At 38.5% G+C, this 24,194-nt stretch overlaps 2 protein-coding genes across 4 annotated transcripts in view; one reads left to right on the forward strand and one right to left on the reverse strand.

Moving 5' to 3' along the window:
- Positions 1–88: 88 nt before the first annotated feature.
- marveld3 (MARVEL domain containing 3) lies at positions 89–3,344 on the reverse strand. The gene is made up of 4 exons (XM_055212993.2): positions 3,190–3,344; positions 2,505–2,728; positions 1,293–1,381; positions 89–972 (listed from the first exon to the last, which is right to left on the reverse strand). The coding sequence occupies exons 2-4, from the start codon at positions 2,723–2,725 to the stop codon at positions 362–364; spliced, it is 921 nt and encodes a 306-aa protein (XP_055068968.2). The 5' UTR covers positions 2,726–2,728; positions 3,190–3,344; the 3' UTR covers positions 89–361.
- A 488-nt stretch (positions 3,345–3,832) lies between these two features.
- usp10 (ubiquitin specific peptidase 10) overlaps positions 3,833–24,194 on the forward strand; it is a 40,939-nt gene continuing 20,577 nt past the window's right edge. For 2 of the 3 annotated variants that reach the window (XM_055212963.2, XM_055212972.2), the window contains exons 1-5: positions 3,833–4,126; positions 15,092–15,160; positions 17,660–17,705; positions 18,029–18,088; positions 19,708–20,883. In XM_055212963.2, coding sequence (XP_055068938.2) covers positions 4,106–4,126; positions 15,092–15,160; positions 17,660–17,705; positions 18,029–18,088; positions 19,708–20,883 — 1,372 coding nt within the window. In that variant the 5' untranslated portion in view covers positions 3,833–4,105. The remainder of the gene's footprint in view (positions 4,127–15,091; positions 15,161–17,659; positions 17,706–18,028; positions 18,089–19,707; positions 20,884–24,194) is intronic. The other variant, XM_055212980.2, reaches the window with a different exon arrangement.

Consider the following 24,194-nt stretch of genomic DNA (forward strand, 5'->3'; position numbering starts at 1 on the left):
TTCTACTGCACCTTTAATCTACCAAGCTGCATGTTTTGTGTTATTCTTAGTTTAAACTTTAGGAATGACAGAAAAATGATTTGTGACGTTTTCTACAATTGTTTTTATTGATAAAATCTGTTTGCAATTATGCAAAGAATCTAAAATGTACATAAAAGGAAATAATTAAAAGCACTTTGTATGCGAGATATAATAAAGTATAAAAAAAGACGTGCAAATTATAAAATAACTGACATTTGATCTGAGGGTTCAACATTTCTAGTCATTGCTTATAAAATACATCTCATAAAATAACTTTAACATTGTAACACTAGTCATCACAGTAACATGCATATAAAATCTTTACTCTCAACATTATCTCTCATAGGTTGCCATCTTCCGTCGTTGTCTTCTGCTTCATCTTCCGCACTCTTATAAACGCTCTGATGGCCAGCACTGCACTTATGGGAAAAATAATCATTCCCAGCACACCAAACAAGCCGCCTGCTATGTCTGACCCGTTCAGATTGCAGTCAAATCCCCTGTGACCTTTGCTGTTGTACATCGCTTCCCTTTCTTTACAGATGGCGTTGCTGTAGATCTCTTGCAGCTTTATGAAGTAAAAAGCCACACCGGGAATATATCCAAGACCTATGAGCACATCCAACAAGGCTTCAGCAAGCAACAGAGGTGGAAAACGGTACGGCATGCGAAACACTCCCAGAGCAAGCACGGCACAGGCGAAAATCATTAACACCCCACCGCATGCCATGCTGTAGACATAGGGGGGCAGCTTGAGCTGATAAAATTGTTTATCGAGCTCCTGTACCTTCTGTGCATCTGCTCCAGTGAATGCATTGGCTCCTCCATAGTAGTACTGGTACAAACCGCCTAAACTAGCGATATCCCTATATTGACCCGAGTTACTGTAGTTAACTCCTGAGCAGATGACAATCAACAAGTTTAAGAAGAACTCCATGGCCTGACAGATGCCTAGAGATGAACATAGAGATATTAAATATACATGGCAATTAAATTAATACATACAATACTAGTTAAAGGTTTGAAAAGTTTAGTTAGTATGACCTAACTTTTACTACTGTATAGAAATACGGTAATTTGGCCGTTTTCTTCTAAAGGCTTGTGTGCGCTTTATTTTTCACTGTCTAGAGATAATTGTGGATAAAAATGTATTTCAAAGGCGCCTATCGTGTCCTGCCAGTTTTGGGAGTCAAACTGGCAACTGGTAGATTACAAATCAACTCTCTAATCATTAGTAAATTGTTACAATATGTTATCTCAAATGGGTTTACCTCTGCTTGTGGTGATGTATTTTAGGTTGTACAGTGCCCCTCTATGTTGTGGTTCACTGTCATGGTAAGATGTCGTTGGGCTGCTGGACCTAAAGGAAATATTTAAAACAAACAGGACTTTACAGCATCAAAGTGTGGTTTTGCTGGTATCACATGCTTCAGAACAAGATGATCCACAGTGTATTTTTATAGGTGACATAAATGCCAACTGTCTACAGTCTAACTTTGTCTATATATTCTACATATCTTCTATAATCTTCATCTTTCACTAGCTACAACTCTATCCTCTCTCATTTTTAAGTCGCTTTGCGTAAAATCATCTGGGTGATTCTCACGAAATTCAGACTTAGAAGGTGTCCAGCATCAGATTTCTTTAAAAAGCTCTTGAAGCCAATTTTTGCACATATAAGATTAAGGTCTGAACTTACTATAACCATTATTTTTAGAGGATTTAAAACATATTTCCTATAGAATTATTTTCATTTTTAGATTATCATTATAAAAAATTATCATTACCGCAACATGATATTACATTAAATATATGAATTTACAAACTCATGTTTTGGTAATGAGAACTAAAAAGTTGTCTAGGTACTATGACAAACAAAATTTCGACTTTTATCTGGAGAGAAAAAATAAGAACTATTTACCTGGTAGCCATCTTGAGTGTCACAGTCAATTATGTCCCTTCACATAATTTTTTTTTGAAAATGTTAGTTCCTTGAGGGCTTAAACAATGATTGAAAATTGTTGAGGAGGATGAGAAAATTGGTCTTGGACACATTTATATTCCTTATTATTGTTTCTGCATTTACCAATGATCACCAAATACCATGTTTCTTTGTTGTAAATAGTATAACGTACCATGACGTTTTTAATTTTTTGATTTTTTTAATTATAAATATTTCCATGTCAAAGAACCCAAATCCAGTCATGGACACGTTGCGGTAATGAAAATTTTCCCTTTAAATGTGGAAAAAACAAAAAATTGGTTTGTATGATCGTCATTTTAATCATGTGCAAAATAGTACATGAAGAGATAATTATAATGTATGCTTCTAATTTTGATAATCTTACTTTGCATTTACTTTTTATCAAAATGTTTCATGACACCTCATAAGTCTAATTTCGCGAGAATCACCCATTTGCTAAATGAATAAATGTAATGTAATGTATGTAGGTGGGAACAACCCTGTTAAAATCATTACTTACAATGCCTGGCTATGATGTCTGGTGTCTTCATAAACACTGGGATCCCTGTGGGTGTAAGCATCTCTGTGTTTATTTCTGTAGTTCTGTGATCTGTCATCCCTGTCATGTGTTCTCCTCTCCTCTTTCTTTCTTGTATCCTGTCTGTAATCCCGTCCCCGATCTCCTGCTCTCCGGTCTTGACTCGAGTAGTCTTTGTTTCTTTCGTAATAATGCTCCGGCATTGCCTAAGAAAAAAAACTTTTTTACTGTTTTAATAAATACATATAAATGTGTCTGTAATGTACAGTATACAAATGTACAGTAAAAATGAAGTCATATTAAATAAATTCATACTAGTTCTCCAAGCACAAACCACCTCCCAGATTTTGTTGGAGCAACGTAGTGAATAAATATGCATAAAGCCAGAAAACAATTAAACTTTAACAAGCCTTGAAACATGAAGAATACAGGTCCTTGGAGTTAGCTAAATTAATTTGGTTGGGTAAGTTACATTAAAACTGTTTGTAGTTTTCTGTATTTGATAACCGAGATCTGCAATTTCACGTTCATTTATTTAGTAGCTTCTCTTCAGTAGGCTACTGTCGCATTTCCTAAATCTGCACTAAAAACCGTTCAAAACAATGCAAAGTTATGCAAATCCCAAAAGTAACTGTGTACTAAAGAGATAAATTAACATAGAGCCTACCTTCTAAGAGAAATCAACAAAATTAGACTGTAAAATGGCTGATTTATAAGAGTTTCGGTGAGTTGTTGGAAAGCTGTACACCTGTGAAACCTGTCTGATTCTGGCACCGCCCTACATACGCGTCATATCGCGTCACGAGGGTTTGCACATAAAAACAACACCCAGAAGACTTATAACATTTTTCACGAATAAACCATTTTTGATTAATTAATGTTTTTTACACTCCGGCTTGTTTTATGTATTTTTTATAATACATCTACAACAAATTATATTTATAAACAAAACAACGTCAGCACTTTTCTCCGGTGATATTTTACTTTACATTTATTCTAACCAAAACACTGTCATTTCTAGTCATTCTTAGTTGTACTAACCGCTTAGGCTAAATCAATTGTTTTTTTTAAACACCTCTACAGGATATCTTTAAATTACATTTAGATTTCGTTTTAAATAAATCTCCATAACATTTTGTAATAAAAGCAGTAAAAATGTATTCTTATTTATATTATTATTAGGCTGCTCTGAACAAAATGTACACCTTTCATCGATGTCCAAAATAAAAAATGTAACTATTAATTTTAAAGCAACCAAATGTCAATGTGGATTTCCGCGTCATTTTGGCGCGCCCACCCTCCTGGCCAGTACGCACGCGTCCGCTGGGAAGCGCGCACTCGCGAGCCACTGGCAGCACACAAGCGCGAGATAAAGATGGCGGCGACTGTAGGGGAAACAGCGTGATATGCTGGAGTAGTGGCACTGAACTCGAGTAATACCGCTGTATGACGAACCATCGCAAAATGGTAAACATGTCACAGTAGGTGTTTACTGGTTATACCAAGTACTACAAACTCACCTCACCCCCCTTCCCCCTGAGAAAACATTCATCTTGTAATTGTGGAGAAGTCTCACCGGGAGCATGGCTTCGCACAGCAACCAGGTAGGGAGACACTTCTGGGGTTTTCCATGTTTTTTTTAGTTATTGTTCAGGTCAAATCCAGCTAATCAAGATCGGATCGTAACTTATTTAAAAATCACTGTTTGGCCGTGCTTTCCGAAGCGCTGCGAGGTATGTGTGACATGTCATTGTGAGGTATGGATGAAGCTCATTGAATCAGCAGCATGCTTGCAGGCCGTAGCCTCACGCGCTTATTCGATGTGCTCGCTTTCGGGAAGCCCACTTGGCCTGCCGTCGCGATTGCACCGCAACCGTCACGTTCAACTGTCACGAGGCCTCGTGTGCAGGTTTGCGGTGTGTGCGCGTTCGTCCACCGCGAGTTTGTATTTGGCCCGCTCGCCCTGCCGCAGCAGCGGCCTGGCCATGCGCGCGTGCTGACTTAATAACGGTTATTAGCAGGCTAATGTGTTACCTCGGTGTAAACGTACGGGGCTTTCTGTCACATTTATATTGGATGTTACCCGCCAGACCCAGTCCACCGAGTGCAGTTAGTGAAAGTAAAGTATTTATGTGAATGTTTTCAGTCAAAATAAGTTAAATGGAGTCGTGTCGTGTGTTTTAATGTAGCGAAATAGGCCTGTTGATTTGGGGGCGGTATCGCGATGCTCATTCAAACTCTTTGATTTGAGCTTTATCGTGCGTTTATTCAGATTTAGGGGATAAAATATTTTCAGTGGCACTTCGATACCCCCACATGTTTTTTAGGACGTGCAGACTGTTTTGAAGGGTCGAAGTTATCCATAACTTTAAACGAGACACTCGGTTAGCATGTCAACTGTCCTCAAGACGATGCTACATCATTGTAGCTGTCGCTGTTAGCCACATGCTGAATGCCGATGTCAGTTTCAAACTACTTTATTTGCGTGGTTATTTTACATGCATGTGTCTCAAGTATTTGTACACAACATGCATAACTTACGAAAACAATAATGTAAAAATTATAAAGTGCTAGTGTTAACAATCTAACGTTATTTGAAATGCGCTTTCATTAATGCAAAGTGATGATGACTCAAACGTTTTACTGTCATTATAATAAAGGACTAGATAGCTTGTAGCTCTTAACAGCGCACATGTTGTAATAGTTAGCGTTATATATTTGCAATGATTGTTTAAGTTTATATTCAGTAATTATGAATTAGTTTAAGTTGCAACTTACAGATTGTGTCCCACGTGGTGTTATATTGTGATACAAATGTAGTTTGTGTAATATACTGTGATATTATACTCAAATTATAGCTTTATGTTTATTAGCAGATAGATTTATACATCTCAACCTATGATGATAATATTTATATTTAGGCTACCTATCAATTCTGCTATTCTAGATGTTTGTTATACTTAAGAAAAAAAAATATTTTAACTTTGCCCTTTTTGATAGTTTAATGTTACAGAAAGTGTTTTTTAACTTTAGATATTTTTAAAAAAAAGTGTATATAGTAGTTGTGATGAATGTATGCTGTTTATTCAGTCACAGTTATGGCTAATGTGCTTTGAAAATGCTGACTTTGCTTAACCCTAAAAGTTCGGCGTGAGCATATGCTACAATAGTTTGCTTCCCCTGAGACTTTATCAAGCTATGGATTACCAAGCTATGATTCAACTAACAGTACTGTTATTGTTTTATAGACTCATGTCAAGGTTAATTGATTTAGAGTAAATTTAGCGTTGCCGGACACCCACGTTATATAAACAATAGTTTCTGAATTACTCAAGTGCGTGCTATTCAACACCCTCAGATTCTTTTGGCATCATTCATACGTTTAACTGGGTTTGAATGCTGTTGAGCGCATGTCTCTGTTAACAATGTGTGACAGACTTTGCAAAACAACGATGACAAGGGCTTTGCAGAGTTGGATTGAATAGGTGAGGTGAAATACGAGACGAGGACTGAATGAATGAAACGGCAAACTTTAGAAGTTGAAAGTTTTGCAATTCTGGGTGTGGCAGTTTATGAGTTGTAGCTTAATATAGATAAATAAATGGGACACTGGCAGCTCATTGGCACTCTCCAAATATGATGACATTTGATTTAGCTCACTAACATATGCTTTAGGCATGATGAGCGTGATGGCATCTCATTAAAATTAAACGGTATTAAGAACATTGAACTGCATTTCTGGATCACTATAGATATTGCTTGTATATTTTGCTTCATCTGTACATAAAGTGGCAGTTTCCCTGAAAGGGTTTTAAAATGTATGTGCTGAAAATTGCTTGCACTTATATCTTAAAATATATTAGTTTTATTTTTGTCTTGAGCAGTAGTGTCGTTTGTTTGGTATGTTTGTATAGACTACTTAAATGACCTAATATAACTAACGCCTTGTCATTGTCTAAACTAAACCATATTTGGGAAACTGCCCCAAAATGTGTGGCCCAAAAGGTCTTTTGTTTAAAAGATGTACTGGTCTGTAAATGTTTGTGTGTGTTTTGGATTACACATTCACTGATAAGACTAGTTTGGTTTGCCTTTTGTTTGATACATTTACATTCTCATATAATACTGTACACTTGCTGAAAGACCTAAACGTCTTGTTTTTGCATGCTAAGTAGGGATCGACCGATATGGATTTTTCAGTGCCGATACCGATTTTTGATTCATCACCCTTAATTACAGGCTGCCGATTTTCTTGAGCCGATATTTGGAGCCGATACTGCTTTTGTTCACTCAATTTATATCCTAAAAAAATTATGTAAAAAAATTGCAGGTTCTTAAAAAGAGATGTTACTAGTTTGGACAGTTCTTACATTTATTTTAGTCTCGCCCTGCATTCCAGTTTGTTTTTTTATGAACTTCCCTCGCTAACTTCCCTCAGTCTCGTTCACTCGGATGTACGTCATTGCTTACGTTGTACGAGTGCCCACTACTGCTAGAACACTTGAAGTGGGTTCAAATGGATCGCCCTAAGCCCTTGATCACATGAAAAGTGGAGACCGCCCCCTCCATGTGCAAAGCGCGAGTTGCTGAAGTGACGTCACAATCGTGTTGCATTGTGGGATGTGAAGCTGCATGAAGTGTACATATGAAGCAGACTCGCTCCCTCGGTCAAAATTGAGGGAGCGAGGGTCTGTCCATACAAACTTCCCTCGTCCACTTGACGAAGTGGAACGCACTTCAAAAATGGCGACAGGGATTCCCCCGAGGGGAAGTGCTTAGGGAAGTTCGCACTGGAGTGGAACGCACCCTAGGACTAGTCTAATCCCTGTCCGGGAAACCGCCCCATAGAGATGAGAAATAAAAACCCGCTTTGTTCAGCTATGATCAGCTGTTAGGCCGAGCTTTCGATGTTGTCATGGAAAGGTTGGTTGTTTTTAGTCACATGACCTGCAATCGCTTGCGGCTTCCAGCACTCTGTCTGTAAATAATGGCAGAAAAAATCGGCGAACACGGAAGCCATGTATCGCAAATATCGGCCCGATATATCGGTCTATCACTAATGCTAAGAGTCATTACTTAAAATATTTAGATGTGTTGCTTAAAGGACAAGTTCAGTATTTTACACTTAAAACCCTGTTTTCAGAATGTTTGTGATGAAATAGAACGGTTTTGACTGAAATTTGGACATGTGATGCTGGCCCAAGAATTTTCGGTTTCTGTTGTATCACCCCACCACCTTTACAATGGGTGTATAGGTGCACTGGAACAATCCTTCCTAAAATGCATTAAACTTTCGTTTACAAAGACGAGAATGTAAATGTGTTTAGAAAGATTTGCCCTAAATAACAGTCTCAACTAAAAAACATAGACATTTGCTATGTTAACTTTATGATGACTAAATAATTTATAAGGTCTACCAAATAAGGATTTTATCCTACAAAGCAATAAAAGCCATGGTAAAAAACTGATCAAAGATGATGACAGCAGAGTATCAGGTAATATCTGTGTCTGATAAATGCACTTAAATAGTGAAATTTTTACATTTAAAATATCTGCTAATGATGAGAACATTTTGATTATTATGTACATATAGAAAATCGGCCAAACATATCGGCCATCGGCTGCCCTGATTTCTAAATATCGGCATCGGCCAGAGAAAAAGCTATATCGGTCGACCTCTAGTTTTAGCATTCATTGTAAACTTGTGGACCTATTTTTCCAAACGCCTCACACCCGTACATTTTTCTGTTGAGAGCTTGAATAATAGACACTCCAGCCCAGTTGGTGGTGATAATCTGCCTTTGCCAATTGCAAGAATACAAACAACTGAATTTCCGTTCTCAGAGTAATACTGTACCTCACAGCACATCTAATACAAGTCAATGGAGTTGGACAAAAACTACGATGTAACCTGTTGGAAAGCATCTTTTGCAGCGATTTTTGTGTGAGCATATCAGTGAACACCCCCCTGACCACTCATTGGGTTTCACGTCTTTGTAGGCGAGGGTTTGGTGCATTTTGGGGGGGATTGTTCCGGTCCACCTATGCAGCCGTTGTGGAGGTGGGAGGTGATACATCAAACACCCAAAAATTCTTGGGCCAGCATATGTCCAAATTTCAGTTAAAACCGTTCTATTTCATCATAAACAATCTGAAAACTGGGCTTTAAGTCTAAAATACCAAACTTGTCATTATACTTGTCCTAACTTATAGTGAAGAAGAGGTCGCGCATGTCATACCTTTCCAAGACCGTTGACCAATGGTTTGTGTGGTTTGCTTATAACCGCTTGAGGTTTACTTGACACGTTTTTACTTAACCACAACGTGTGTTCTTGGGGAATTTGCTGATTGTCTTTATCACAGCTTTCTGTGGTTTGTGACTTCAACATAATTTATGACAGTGACATTTAAACTAATTATTTCTTTATTAAGTTGCTTAATATGCCTCAATTAACCAACATGTGTCTCATGCTTACAGTTCCTCTTTAATCCCCGTAGTGTAAGTTTTACTCGTAGCTCCTTCTCATTCAGTAAAAAGTCTGTTGCCACCAGAACATGTGGAAATAATGCAGATGGCTAATTTGTGATAATCCCCACCCAAATGAACAGCGAGGGAGAGCTTAGTGTGGTACGTTTGGCATGCTTGTAGAAAAGGGACAAAGATGCATTCTTTGTGTTGTGGTTGTACTAGCCATTGGATTACCGCTTGCTGTTTATGGTGCCGTTTCAGCAATGTAGGTCGGTGATTTGCAAACGGTTACATGTGCTTGAACTGCATTTTCTTTTTTCTTGGTCACCCTTTTCATCTTGCCAGTGTTGAATGTGAGGGGAGGATTATGTGTATGTTCAGAGAGCCTCATTCAGTTTTTCAGGCTCTCCTACAGACTTGCATAAACATTAAATTGCTTGTGAATGAATACATTTGAAAACCAAAGCATCATTTGGGCTTTACTAGTTAAAAGAATACACAACTTTCTTTAAAAAAGCCTGATAATTTACTCACCCCCTAATTAATGTCTTTGTGTCAGTTTATTGTTAAAAATAGTCTGCAAGTGTGCGTCACACGGCTGGTGAAAGACAAGAAGTTGTGGTTTAAAAGTGCATATTTTTTATTTTTCTTGCTGAAAATGATGATAGTTTTGCTAGATAAGACCTTTTATGCCTCGATCGGATCCTTTGAAGCTGCATTGAAACTGCAATTTTAAACTGCATTTAAACTGTAAACTGTTGAGATCCACTATATGGAGAAAAATCCTGGAATGTTTTTCTTAAAAAACGTAATTTCTTCTCGACTTAACAAAGAAAGACATAAACATTTTGGATGATGTGGGGGTGAGTAAATTGTCAAGATTTTTTTAAAGAAAATGGAGTAATCCTTTAACACTTTGCTGTGGGTAGTAAATGCAAGAGTCTTTGAGTTACTGTTAGTGCTTGTGGGATTAAGGTAATTATAGCCTGCAGAGGAAGCAGGTTATCTACAGGACAGTCTAACCATTATAAGACCAGATGCCCTGCATCAAGTAAATGAAGGACAGTTAAGGGTTTCAGCCCTGCAGCAAGTTGCAGCATCCCCTCGGTAAAGATTTTGTAATCTTTGAAGTTATAAAGAAGAGTAATAACAGACTAAGTATACATTTTGTTTTCCTGTTATTATAAGTCAAGACAAATAAGACATTTGTAGTTTTATTCCCCTATAAATTCTGACTGTGGCCTTGAGTTAGTTTTAAAACCTTGCTCTTGAGTATCTAAACTAGCCCAAAATAAAGCAACTTTGGCTAAACCAAGGAAAGCGTTTTTGCAATCCGTTTGGTGACGCAAATGGCACAATGAGTGCGTTTACATGCACAAAATAAGCGGATATCTATTAATAACCAGCTTTTTATAAAAACGTTTACATGCAAATCAATAAACCGGCTATGCAGAAAACTGCATTTAAACAGGATTTGTAAATGTAACAAGTTTTTAATTTTGCAGTGTCCCTGTCAACTGCATGAGACTTAATGCACTATGTTGCGCTTACGTTTTTTTGGGACGTTTACATTCAAAGTCACGTGCACATGAACAAAACTGCGAGAAAGCCAGTTAAGGTGTTTACCTATCACAGAAAATCGGCGTAGTGGGCAGAAATCTAAATCAGATTTTGCTTAGTCGCCATGAAACGGAAGTAGCGATTGCCTTATTTTCCCCGTGGTAACGTATATCCGAATGAAACGGCTTTTGAGATGAAATAAGGCAGGGCTGGATTTGAATTTGTCCATCGAGATCTGATTGGATCGTTTGAAGTTGGGTCGTGTTGCTAATTGCTAATCGCTGCGATCTTCCGGACCCCGCCAACCTGTCATACTTATGACCGGAAGTGAAGAGAGATCGTTTTGAGGAGGGGAGGAGATTTGCATTTTTGATTAAAGATTGAGCACACACGAATTTTTTAAAAATAATGAAGCTCACAGATAAGTCATTTGTTAATAATACCACAATATTGGAAAAAAAAAATATATATATATATATATGTTAGACTTTAAGCTGTTTATGACCTTTACCCGATTAAAGCAAGAGTTTTATGTGTTTACAAGACCTTAAACATTATTAGTTTATTAAGCATAATTGGGGTAAGATTGCATGCATGCAATGCACTAATCGATTGCACAAAGGAAGTTTTTAGACCCGGTGCCCTTTGCTTTATCTAGTTATCTGTTATTTTCACTATTTCTTTATTATAAGAACAAATAATTAAATATTTGGGTGGATAATCATTATTGTTAATAATAATAATTATTGGCAGTTAAGACTTTCCCGCGAGTTAGTGGTTGTATTAGACATGTCCTAACTCCCACGGGTCCTTGAAATCCATGAAAGTTTGTGAATCTGGGGGGGAAAATTCAAGGTTCTGGGAAGTTTTTGAAAATATACAAGCATAGATACAGGTAATTGAAAGTGCTTGAATCTATTTTACGCAAGAAGTTTTCTGGAAAAAAATCCATATTATTCCCTGTGTAGTGTGGGATAATATCTTAAAAAATTCTAGACTTTAAGCACACATGCTAAACTGTTTGCTCCCTGTCTTTGTCGTTAAGCCTTACCATTGGTTGAATTTATATGCACATTTAGACGCACTTACCACTGGAGACGTGCCCAAAGTGTCACCGCAGTGACACAGCACGAGTTCCCACGAAAGGGAACTGTACCAGTGTATCTTAAAAGGTAACACGTTGTAACCTTGCTCTCACTTGAAATGTGTCCCTACATTTAGTCCTTGAATTTGAGGGTATTGGACCTGGAAAGTCCCTGAAAGATCCTTGAATTTGAAGTTAACTAAGGTTTGGGAACTCTGCTAACATATTTGCTTTCACAGATTACACTTAAGGACCTATTATACTTCTGCCTAGAACTAAAGGGGTCTTTATAGTTGTGCGAAGGTCCTACGGCGTAGGTTCCACGTCGGCTTAGGTTCCGCGTCGGTTTTCATTTATACTTTTGCGCCGTCGTAAGAAGAAGCTTGGCAAGTTAACCCACAAACAAAGAAGAAACGGCAACTTATGTATGATTTGAGAAGACCAGCAATAATGGAAGTAAATAAACAGTGATGTTTGTTGCAGTTTGAGTTAAATCACTCCTTAACTTGGCTCATCTTTGTTTTCACCGTCGCAAACGGAAATACCTATGACGCAGTTTTTTTACCTGACGGGAGGGGTTCTGATGGACCAATCACAGCACTAGCGGTCCGTGTAGAACTGACGCGCTGTTAAAAATTTTACGAGGTGCACGTCAGGCTACGCACAGGCTACGGATAACCTACGGTGTATAGGGCTGGGCCGGTTTGTTTTTTTTTTTTACCGCAGTCGGTAATCAACAAATTCCCGCGGTTTATTGGCAAGACAACGAGTTAAATAACATGCATGATTTATCTTCAAAACAAAACGCGTGCAAATTAATTAAGGAACATGTAAAGTTAATATTATTTCCTTCCACATTTCTTCAATTTCAACATTCAACAACTTGAACAATTAATATTATCAGTTAAAAAAAAATGTTAACGCATTGTGCGTGTCCACACGTGCCTACAGACATTTCGCCACTTTTCTATTCTTAATTTGTGAATAGCCAGTAAATGATGCAAATTATTGCTGCCCTGATGGTCTGGTAAAATAACCATTTGTATGAGAAATCACTTGTACTGCATATGTGTCCGTGCTTGAGTATAGCTGGGAAGCTGCACAGAGACGCGTGTGTGTGCGCAAGATGACGTGGTCTGTCTGTCTTTTTCCACAAACAGAGAAAGAAGATGCAAAAGCAAAACTTTTTGAAATGTGTCCTGCTTTAAAAATGGCCACTGTTGTAGGCTAGATGAAAAAGAGACAATCTAACCTCTTTGGATATTAATCCTCGGACTGACAGCGTGCTCTTTGTTGTGTGAAAATTTGATAATGTATGAAACCTGATTTCGATGTTGAGTTGATCTGTTGCGGCTGTTTGGATGTTCAAATTAAATAAAATGTTTGTATTGCTTTAAACGAGTCACAGACAACGTCACCTGTATTTCTACTCAATGACAATTTAATATGAAAATCATCTCAGTTAATGTTCAGTTAACAAGTTGCGATTGTTAACAAGCTGCGTGTATAACATCCCCACGTATACATACAAGTGCAGGCCAATGTTTTTTTTTTTTGCGGTTATGACGGCAAAGAGTTTAGACCCGCGGCATGGGTCACGTGACCGCGGTATGGCGGTAATCCCGTTACCGCCTCGGGCCTAACAGTGTAGCTACGGCATAGAGCTTACGCATGACTATAAATCGGGCTTTACGCCATAGGCTAAGCGTCGGTTTTTATGCAGTCGCTCGACCGTTGATGTGCACTTACACATACAGGTTCCTAGTTGGCAACGTCCACGCTGTGCATGTCATGGTGTATACACAGTATCATATCAAGGCCAAGCCAAAGAAGCAGGCATGTGATGAAGGTAAATACTAGAGCCCGACAGATAAAGGATTTTGAAGGCAGATACCGATACAAATGTTTGTTCGTTTTATATTCCGATATATCGGGCGTTTTTTTTTTTTTTTTCAGAAACGCGCAACAAAATATTAACCCTAGCATTAATTATTTGTAGTTATTTCTGAGTTTTAACTAAAATAATATGATAATGCATTTTAAAAAGAAACTTATTTCTTTTGTTGTCACAACAGAACAGAGGAACATCAAAAATTATTGACGGTAATAATTACAAAAAATAATGATGACATTATTACTATCATCATCATTTATATTATCATTAAACAAGATAAAGGTCACTCCTAAATGTTTGTGTGCGTGTAATAATTTGTCCCTATATTGCCTTATAAGCTACCTTATAATTACCGTATATATCCGAATATAAGACAATCCCCCCATTTTCCAAACTTATTCACCTCTCTCTCTCTGCGGCTCTGTGTTTCGTCCGTTTTTTTTAACCTATTCATTTATCTGCCATTATGAATGCCGATACCGATAGTTTGGAAAATGCATAATATCGGCATGCCGATATATCGGTCGGGCTCTAGTAGTAATACACAGCGAATTTTGTTGCAGCTTGAGTTAAATATCACTCCTCAACTTGGGTGTTGTTGGGTGCTTTTGTACTAGTGGTCAGTGCTAGCCTTTAACATGTGACCTGCAAAATGTGAGGTTTTCCTTTAAAATTGCAGCACACATGAATTCACCTGTTCACTCCAAATTTACTGAATGGCGGATATATATTCATAGGTTTTCTAGCATGAAATTGTAACCACTGAAGGGTAAATTGTTGGTTATTAAAGGAACTGTCAGTTTGACAAATCCAAAGAAGACATAGATGCCAGTTTAGATGTCAGTTCGCTTTAGAGAGATAAACATTACATTTGTAATTATTCACGTTTTAAATGGAAGTCATTAAAAAGTAATTTTTATTCTCAGGTTGCTTTTTATAGTTTTAATCACGTAAAAATTGAAAGAACAAAGAAACTTAAAAGTATATAGTTGACTATATGATGTGCTTGAATAGGGGAGTGTTGTGTGTAATAAGTTTTTGTGATGCCAAAGATAACGGCAATAAAAGTATCACAGTGTCACACTGGAAGAGTTCAATTGTTAGTGATTTACATTTTACTAAGTAACTTTGAAATGTCTGTTCTCAAACAATGTGTTACACATTGTCTAAAGTGAGTGCATGACAGGTCTGTCTGTGGTATTGCTTTGCTCTGTAAAGTGGGGCATGAGGGAGCCATATTGCCATTCTGCATGACTCATCAGTTTCCAACTTTACTCTTTACTTTCGGCCAAGCTGATGATGCAATTCACGTGTTAATAATGGCTGCCGTGTCCTCATTTACACTCGTGCACGGTGCTTTGATTGTTATTAAATACGGCAGGGGTAAACTTGAATTATAGTCTAAAGTAACTCTGTACTCAATCTAATGCCAAACAGGTTACCCCAGTTCTGGGTTATGGCACGTCTTTATGATTGCTATCAGATGTGGTTATGCTATTAAAAGAATCTGTTTGCTACTTGTGTCATTTAACAATATGTATTTGTTTCTTTTTTCTCCACAGTACATCTTTGGGGAATTCAGCCCAGATGAATTCAATCAGTTCTTTGTGTCTCCCCGCTGTTTTGTTGAGGTAACAAAAATATATAAATCATTCAGTGACACGTGGGCTGTGTCTGAACTAGTTCCCTATACCCTTAAATAGTGAACCATTTGAGGGGACAGCCATTTTGTAGGGGTGTCCGAAATTATAGTGTACAATATCGAGTGCAATCTCATCATACATTGCAATACGAGTGTACGACTGATATACACTTAATTGCTAGCTCATGGATGTCCAACCCTGTTCCTGGAGGGCGCCTGTCCGGCAGATTTCGGTTCCAGCCCCAATCAAACACACCTGAACTTGCTTAAGTTGTTCAGGGCTACCTTAAAATTAGAAGCAGGTGTGTGGGAGTATGGTTGGAACTAAAATTTGCAGGACAAGTACCCTCCAGGATAGGGTTGCATAACGATTAATCACGATTAATCTATTGCAGAATAAAAGTTTTTGTTTACATCATATGTGTGTGTGTACTGTGTAAAATAACTTTGTATAAATAATACACACACATGCATGTGTATAAACATGTATGTTTGCATATTTATATATACATGGTACACACATATAAACCTTTATTCTGCAATAGATTAATCGCGATTCAAGTGGACTATATTAGTAGGCGTGTAACGATACATTGTGGGATTCTGCTTGTTGTGCTTCTCAATAAATTATGGTGAAATATAGATGCATCCAAAAGCCAGATGGCGCTCTTGTGTAGAAACTCGATATGTGCCGCAGAAGAAGGACCATTACACAGGCAGCTTCAGGAAATGTATAAGCATATTTATATCGCTGTTCTTCAAACATTTATATTTATTTTCATGATAATAAAGAATATTTATAATGATTATATTTGTCGAGTGTTTTGTTTTTATAAATGCATGCTATAAACAACTCAAATTATGATTTTTAGATTTATAAGTACTTTCTAATGATCAAATAGCCATAGCACACGAAAGAGCCGTGCATAATATCGTCTTTTGCGATTCAAAACCAGACAGGTATTATAATGGGTATCGCAAAATATCGTTACACCCCTTTAGTGAACTGATGTAGGGAATAGTCAATGCGGTTATATGGGGCTATTTCGGACACAATCGTAAATGCTGCCCACCATTTCCATTTGGTTAAAATATTTCATGCCACTATGGAGATCTCTCAAAACTTTGTATCATCTGTGAAATGTTTTACCTTTGCTTTGTTTGCTTTAAACAAAAGCGAACCCAATTGGATATACATTTCTAAATTGATATATTCAAGACTTTTAAAGCCTAGGACACACCAAACCGTAAGTAGTGCAAAATAGGGTGAGGTCGGATTACCTTTCCCGCATGTTGACCGTGTCTGGGTCCAAAGTTGCCCTGATGCACCAAACGAATGGCGGGCAAGTAGTACGTCCGTTCTGCACCTGTAAAGATGAGATGCCATAAAAAATATAAATTAAAGTTTTTATTAACCCTTATGGGTTGTTTAGGCCACGTTTGGCCCTTTTTCGTCTTAATTTGGCCACAGCTTTCCCTGTGTTTTAGCAAATGGAATTATTTTTGGTGACAAATCTTATATTGAAGAACATTTTGAGAAAATGCTTTTGAAATTTTTCAAAAACTCAACAATATACCGTGGGTAATTTGAATACTTGTTCAGGTTGTTCGTGTACAAAGAAGCCACTAAATTAAACGCCTGTAATGTATCAAATAAATTTTTTATCACCCTCAGGTACTGATCAAGGGTACCAAATGTTTGCAGGGTTTTCATTATTTTGACTCTTTAATTGCCAAGTTCATAAGTTATGTCACTGATATGGGGAAAAATACACAAAATAACAGATTTTCAATATAAAAAGTGATTGTGGACTGGATTTTTTTTCACTCTTTCACAGTCTTGGGCTTGTCAAAGATTGGTAAAAACATTGTCTTTGATGCATTTTTAGTTTTTGGGCAGCATCAGATTTTATTTTTTCCTTTAATTAGTTGTTTGTGGCTTTTTTGCCCCATTGACTTCCATTATAAAGACATTTTTTTTTGATTGCAAAGTCATGTCACCTTATTATCATGCATTCTTGATTGTTGGTGGTTTTTCCTTTTGCTAAGAGGTAAAATTTGTCATTTTACTGTTGATCACCATGTGGCACCATTAACCTATTAGTAGACCTGTGCAAAAAAAGTGCTTAATTTTTTGGCTTGTACATTGAGTTATATGGCGTATAACAGCATTCATCACTTATGAACTTGGAAATTGAAGGGTTAAAATCATGGAATTTTTGTAAACATTTGGTAGTTTTGATCAGTACTGAGGGTGATTAACAGATTTATGCAAAAAAAGTGAAAAAAAATCATCTGAAATTTTTACAGCCGCTTTAATTTAGTGGCCTTTTTGTACACGAACAACCTGAACGGGTAGTGAACCCACAAAGGTTAAGATTCTGAAAATCTGCGCAACCGTCGGCTTGGTGTGTACCTAACTGTTTTTACAGTGAAATTAGCATGTTTTTTATTGCCTTCATGTGATCTCATGCAAATTTCTTATCAGCTTCCCCCCTTCAATGATAAAGTCTCCTGCGTCAGTCACCCCTCAGGTAAGATTCTCAACATTTACTTTAATAACCATAATTCACAAATAAAGATATGAGCTATGGGCCTTTAATCAGAAGTGGATCCAATCAAACAATGGTTTTATACATGTATATGCTTACACATTTCACACCTGGGATAGAAAATACCAAATTGTCAATAGTCCTGTTTACATCCTAATGCTATTTGTAATGGAATGGTCCACATTTGCCAGACCTTCTTAGACTACATGCCCATCTCTGTAGTCATAATAATCTGTCCCGAGACAGTATCGTATTGCCCTCTCGGGTACTTGTGACCTTCACCCTCATCTGTATCAATTATTTAGGAGGTTACTACACTCCTGATATGCCTTGCATAACGGAATCATTGAGACGGCAGGTTTGCGGTGAGTGTTCGGTCCACTACACGGCGCCTTACTTTTTTTCTGTTTTCGTTGCAGAACTCAAAACACAGATCTTAAACACTGACAGCTTTCTAAACCTTAAACCTTCTTTATCAACCTAAAACCCTTACTTCTTATTCCTGCCTGTTCATTTAATCTGTGGCGCTTTGCATGTTTAGGAGCCAGGTGACTCTCTGCATCTACCTGCAGTGCTTAGAGTTGATGGGAGGCTTTTTTGACAATACTTACCTGGAAATTTCTGTCCCAAAACTCATCAGTTCATGAGTGGAATTAAATCGTGAATCTTGGGACATCAAAAGAGAGAACCATGCTGAAAAGCAAGGTGTCTTGATGGTCCATGACATGCTTATGAGTTTGTCCTTCATGCTTTCTCAAAATAAATCTTCTAAAACGAGTACTAACAGAAAAGGTGGTTTTGTCTCTTCATTTATCCATTGCTTGGGAGCTTGTGTTCCCATGATGAATATTTCTGGTTGCTTTTATTTTTGAAGATTACTGGGCACTTTTTGAGACTCATATAGAGTCTTAAAGAAATTGTGACTTGCATTCACTAACACACTTTTAATTCACTTGAAACTGAATCATTCGCTGCTTAAAATCTGCATTTTGAAGGGACACTCCACTTTTTTGAAAGTCTTCCCATTTTCCAGCTCCCCGAGAGTTGGACATTTGGTTATTACAGTTTTGGAATCCATTCAGCTGATCTCCGGGTCTGGCGCTACCACCTCCAGCACAGCCCAGCACAATCCATTGATTCCGATCAGACCACCAGCATCGCGCCAAAAACGAACCAAAGAGTTTCAATTTGTTTCCTATTTAAAACTTGACTCTTCTATAGTTGCATCGTGTACTAAGTCCGACAGAAAATTAAAAGTTGCTATTTTCTAGGCAGATATGGTTAGGATCTATACTCTCAAACTGGCGTAATAATCAAGGACTTTGCTGCCGTAACATTGCTGCAGCAGGCGTAGTGATATTACAGACTGCCTGAAAATGGTCCCCTTGGTTACTTTCAATGGCAGGGAATTATTTTCGGGCAGTGCGTGGTGTCGCTGCGCCTGCTGCGGCCATGTTGCGACAGCGAAGTCCTTGATTGTTGCGCCAGAATGAGAGTATAGTTCCTAACCATATCTGCCTAGAAAATCGCAACTTTGGATTTTCTGTCGGTCTTAGTACACGATGTAACTACAGAAGAGTCAAGTTTTAAATAGGAAACATATTGAAACTCTTTGGTTATTTTTTAGCACGATGCTAATGGTCTAATCGGATTCAATGAATTGTGCTATGCTAAAAGTGCTAGCGACAGACCCGGAGATCAGCTGAATGGATTCCAAAGCGGTGGGAATCGGGTGTTTAGCTCTGGGGGAGCTGGAGAATGAGCACATTTTCAAAGAGAAGTGGAATGTCCCTTTAATATCACAAATTCTTGTGTGGTATATCCAGATTCATTGTGTTTAAACTCAGATGCATATATTTAATTAGATATTTTAAACATTATAAATTAAGTTTATCCATAAATGAAATCTTGCTTGTTTAATTGATAACCCTATAGGAATGCAATACTCCTGTATGCATCAATCTAACTTGGTTTTGGTCTGCAGGAGAGGACTACCAGCACATCGAGTTTGGCGTGGATGAGGTAATGAGTGGCGAGTCATTGGCTTTAAAGGATCCACTGTACAAAGTGTCCAGCACTCTGAACCCTCAGGCTCCTGAGTTCATCTTAGGTTGCCAACCGTCACAGAATTCCCTTCCCACAGTAAGTCCCATCGCTGACATTGCAGATGGCGAGGACTTCAACTCCCACTGCGGCACCAACTCCGAGACCTCAGGGCTGGGCTGTTCAGACATGGATGGGGTGTCGGGCGGCTTGGGGCAACGAAAGAAAAAGAAAAAACGACCGCCGGGATACTACAGCTATCTGGAAGGTGCGAACAGCGCTGGTGGGGTCACAGATAGAGTTGGGGGTTCAGGGCTGGTAAATGGACACACTCCAAACGCTCCGCTCATGGGCTCGGAGGACATGGTCGGGGAGGGGTTTTCTGAGGCTGAGCTTCTTCCCCCCGCTTCTGTAACATCCCCTGCATCAACCCCCCAAACCTCCCCCCTTTCCCATCAGAGGACTTGTGATAGCCCTGACAATTCAACATTGGACTTGACAAGCAGAGCTGCTGCATTGTTGGACAGTAACGGTGCAGCTTCTTTGCCTAATTCATCATCGTCGTCTCAGAGCAGTGGGGTGGCAAATTATGCCAGGACTGCAGAGCAACACGCAGAAACCCCAGCTTTAGAGCATTCAGAACTTCTGGGTAACGGAGGGCACAGCCCTTCTCCCCCACCTGCTGCTGTGGCCACATCCACTGTCACCACAATTTCTGCTACTACTGATGAGAGTGAGGCCGAGGGCTCGGGGGAGGCTAACGGACTGCCAGAGACTGCCCCGTCTGCCGAAGCTGCAGACAGACTCCAAGACTCGCCTGAAACGGGTGAGGTGCTGTCCGATTCTTCGGTCACCCCTCTGCCTGATTCAGAGGTACAGCCTGTAGTCTCGCCAGCTCCCCCTGCAGCTCCTGTGGCCAATCAGCCAAAATCCTGGGCCAGCCTCTTCCACAACTCCAAGCCTCTTCCAGGAGGCCCTCAGGCTTACGTTGAGGTGAAGAGCGCACCTGCTATGGTCACGTTGGCACCTGCTGCCACAGAGTTGCCTGAGAAGGCTACTGAGGTGCGTGAGAGCCCCGTCCCGGTATCTGAAGATCCTATGGCCCTAAAATTGGCAGGTAGAGTATTAAAGGTTTTGAGTTTATCAAACCACGAGTTTGTGCAGCTTATATATTGCACTTACATGAGTATTTCCACATGAATGTGACAAATTGTAACAACTGTATGCTTATGTTACCTTGATTTCACCTTGATTTCAATCTTTGATATGACCTTACTTAGTTAATATTAAAGAAATCAAGGTTATATTTCACAGAATGTCCTTTACAATTTATAGGTCGATTTTATGTTGAAAACCCTTAATGTCTTAAAGGGACACTCCACTTTTTTTTTGAAAATTTGCTAATTTTCCAGCTCCCGTAGAGTTAAACATTTTATTTTTACCGTTTTGGAATCCATTCAGCTGATCTCTGGGTCTGGCGCTAGCACTTTTAGCATAGCTTAGCATAATCCATTGACTCTGATTAGAGCATTAAAGGAATAGTCTACTCATTTTCAATATTAAAATATGTTATGACCTTAACTAAGAATTGTTGATACATCCCTCTATCATCTGTGTGCGTGCACATAAGTGCTGGAGCGCGCTGCGATGCTTCGATAGCATTTAGCTTAGCCCCATTCGTTCAATGGTACCATTTAGAGATAAAGTTAGAATTGACCAAACACATCAACGTTTTTCCTATTTAAGACGAGTAGTTATACGAGCAAGTTTGGTGGTACAAAATAAAACGTAGCGCTTTTCTAAGCGGATTTAAAAGAGGAACTATATTTTATGGCGTAATAGCACTTTTGGGAGTACTTCGACTTGGCGCAGTAACAACCTCCCTCTCCCATTATGAGAGAGAGAAGGGGAGCGGACTTTTCAGGCGAGTCGAAGTATTCCCAAAAGTGCTACCACGCCACAAAATATAGCTCCTCTCCTAAATCCGCCCAGAAAAGCGCTACATTTTATTTTGTACCACCAAACTTGCTCGTGTAACTACTCATCTTAAATAGGAAAAACGTTGATGTGTTTGGTCACTTCTAACTTTATCTCTAAATGGTAGCATTGAATGAATGGGGCTAAGCTAAATGCTATCGAAGCGTCGCAGCGCGCTCCAGCGCTTACGTGCACGCACACAGATGATAGAGGGATGTATCAACAATTCTTAGTTAAGGTAATAACATATTTTAATATTGAAAATGAGTAGACTATTCCTTTAACATCGCACCTAAAAAATAACCAAAGAGTTTTGATATTTTTCCTATTTAAAACTTGACTCTTCTGTAGTTACATTGTGTACTAAGACCGACGGAGAATTTAAAGTTACGATTTTCTAGGCAGATATGGTTAGAAACTATACTCTCATTCTGGAGTAATAATCTAGGACTTTGCTGCTGTCCCATGGCTGCAGAAGGCGCAATGATATTACGCAGCAGCCGAAAATAGTCCTTTCAATAGCAGGGGACTATTTCCAGGCGCTGCGTAGTATCATTTCGACTGCTGCAGCACCTTTAATTTTCCGTCTGTCTTGTTACACAATGTAACCACAGAAGAGTCAAGTTTTAAATGGGGAAAAATATTGAAACTTTGGTTACTTTTTGGCATGATGCTGATGGTCCAATCCGATTCAATAGATTATGCTAAGCTATGCTAAAAGTGGTAGCGCCAGGCCTGTAGATCAGCTGAATGAATTCCACAACTGTAAGAATCAAGTGTTTAACTCTTAACTTAGTGGAGCTGGAAAATGGGCCTATTTTCAAAAAAATTTGAGTGTCCATTTAAGTTGGGTTTTACAGACTGCGTCACATGTTGGTTTATAGAAATAATATGCAGTAGATTGAAACCTCAGTATATCTGCTTTTAAAGGGATGGTTCACCCTAAAATGAACATTTTGTCGTCTTATTCTCATGTTTTTACAAACCTGTATATATTTTTTGTTCTGATGAACACAAAGGAAGACAATTTTAAAGAAGGTTTGAAACCAAACTGATCATGAGCCCCATTCACTTCCATAGTAGGAAGAATAATACTGATACAGGGCTCAAAATTAACTTTTTTATTTGGTAGCACTGGTGCTCCCAACTTTAAAGAGTTAGGAGCACCAGCAAAAATTTAGGCGCATCCATCCAAAAATTAAAAAGTACCACAACTACAATGTAAATGTTAATAGATTTATTTTATTAAAAATAAAACACCACCACCGGGCTTTACACGTCCTATGGCCAGCATTTAAAAGTTGGTCTTCTATTTTATTTTATTTTATTTTTTGCTGCATAAATTCCTAAATTAATACCCAAATGCTGTTGAAATAGTATAGCAGCAATAATAATTTAACAATTACAGGTAACATGACTAAGATTACATAGAAAATCTAGCAAACACGTAAAACACTGATTAATTGTGACATTACAAAAGTGACCCTAATATAGAAGGCTAATATATATTGGTATTGATAACTGCATTACCAGGATGCTTTTACTACTAAATAGGCAATGCTTTAAAAAATACAACAAAAACATACCATCAGCATTGTCGTATTCCACAGCAACATGGACCACAAGGATGTTTGTCGAATGTCCATTCACCAGCGCATGCGCACATACACCCTTAAACACACTGAAAGACAGGTCGGTGTATCCATCAATAATAAAAACATATGACATGACACTTCTTGTGTTTTAGGCACTATAGCCATGTATAAGCACGGTACGTCAGGCGCTTAAAATGTTTTGATTCCGCCATTAACACCGTTTTACATGTTTTACAGTAAACAGTTACATTTTAATAGACACTCGAAATCTTTAAGACACTCTCTCTGAAAGGTTTAACGTCAACTCGTATTTTCCGGTGGTGGAGTTACATTTGAATCCCGATCGTCGTCAAAAAATACAGTAATAACCTTGGCTGTAATCGGCCCGCTCTCGTCATGCTCGCGACGCGTTCGTCTTTTCACATTTACGCGCTTCACGGCAACAAGGAATGACTGACGCTCATATTAGCCAATCTGCGGTCTTCATTAAACGCAAGAACTTAATGGTGAAATTTGATTGGTTATGTATCGTTGGAGAGAACACTGAACCTGGGACAGCGCCAGCACGCAGGATCACAATCAACTCGCGTCACAACAAAATGGGCAGTCGCACAAATGCTCCCAAATATATTTTAAGGTCGCACAGATAAAATTTCGGTCGCATATGCGACCAAAATGGTGGCAATTTCGAGCCCTGTGATATTACGCAGTGCTCGAAAATAGTCCTCAGCTATTGAAAGTTACCAAGGGCACTATTTTTGGGTACTGTGTAATATCATTGCGCCTGCTGCAGCCATGTTACCGCAGCAAAGTCCTTGATTATTACGCCAGAATGAGAGTAAATAGTTCCTAGCCA

The sequence above is a fragment of the Misgurnus anguillicaudatus genome, chromosome 21 (genome assembly GCF_027580225.2).
Source record: "Misgurnus anguillicaudatus chromosome 21, ASM2758022v2, whole genome shotgun sequence".
NCBI lineage: Eukaryota > Metazoa > Chordata > Actinopteri > Cypriniformes > Cobitidae > Misgurnus > Misgurnus anguillicaudatus.

Excerpts from the sequence above, each read along its gene's own strand:
- marveld3 (XM_055212993.2), bottom strand. The coding sequence starts at position 2,725 with ATGCCGGAGCATTATTACGAAAGAAACAAAGACTACTCGAGTCAAGAC. Across the intron at positions 1,382-2,504 it reads AGACATCATAGCCAGGCATT|GTCCAGCAGCCCAACGACAT; the intron begins GTAAGTAATGAT and ends TATTTCCTTTAG. Across the intron at positions 973-1,292 it reads ATACATCACCACAAGCAGAG|GCATCTGTCAGGCCATGGAG; the intron begins GTAAACCCATTT and ends GTTCATCTCTAG.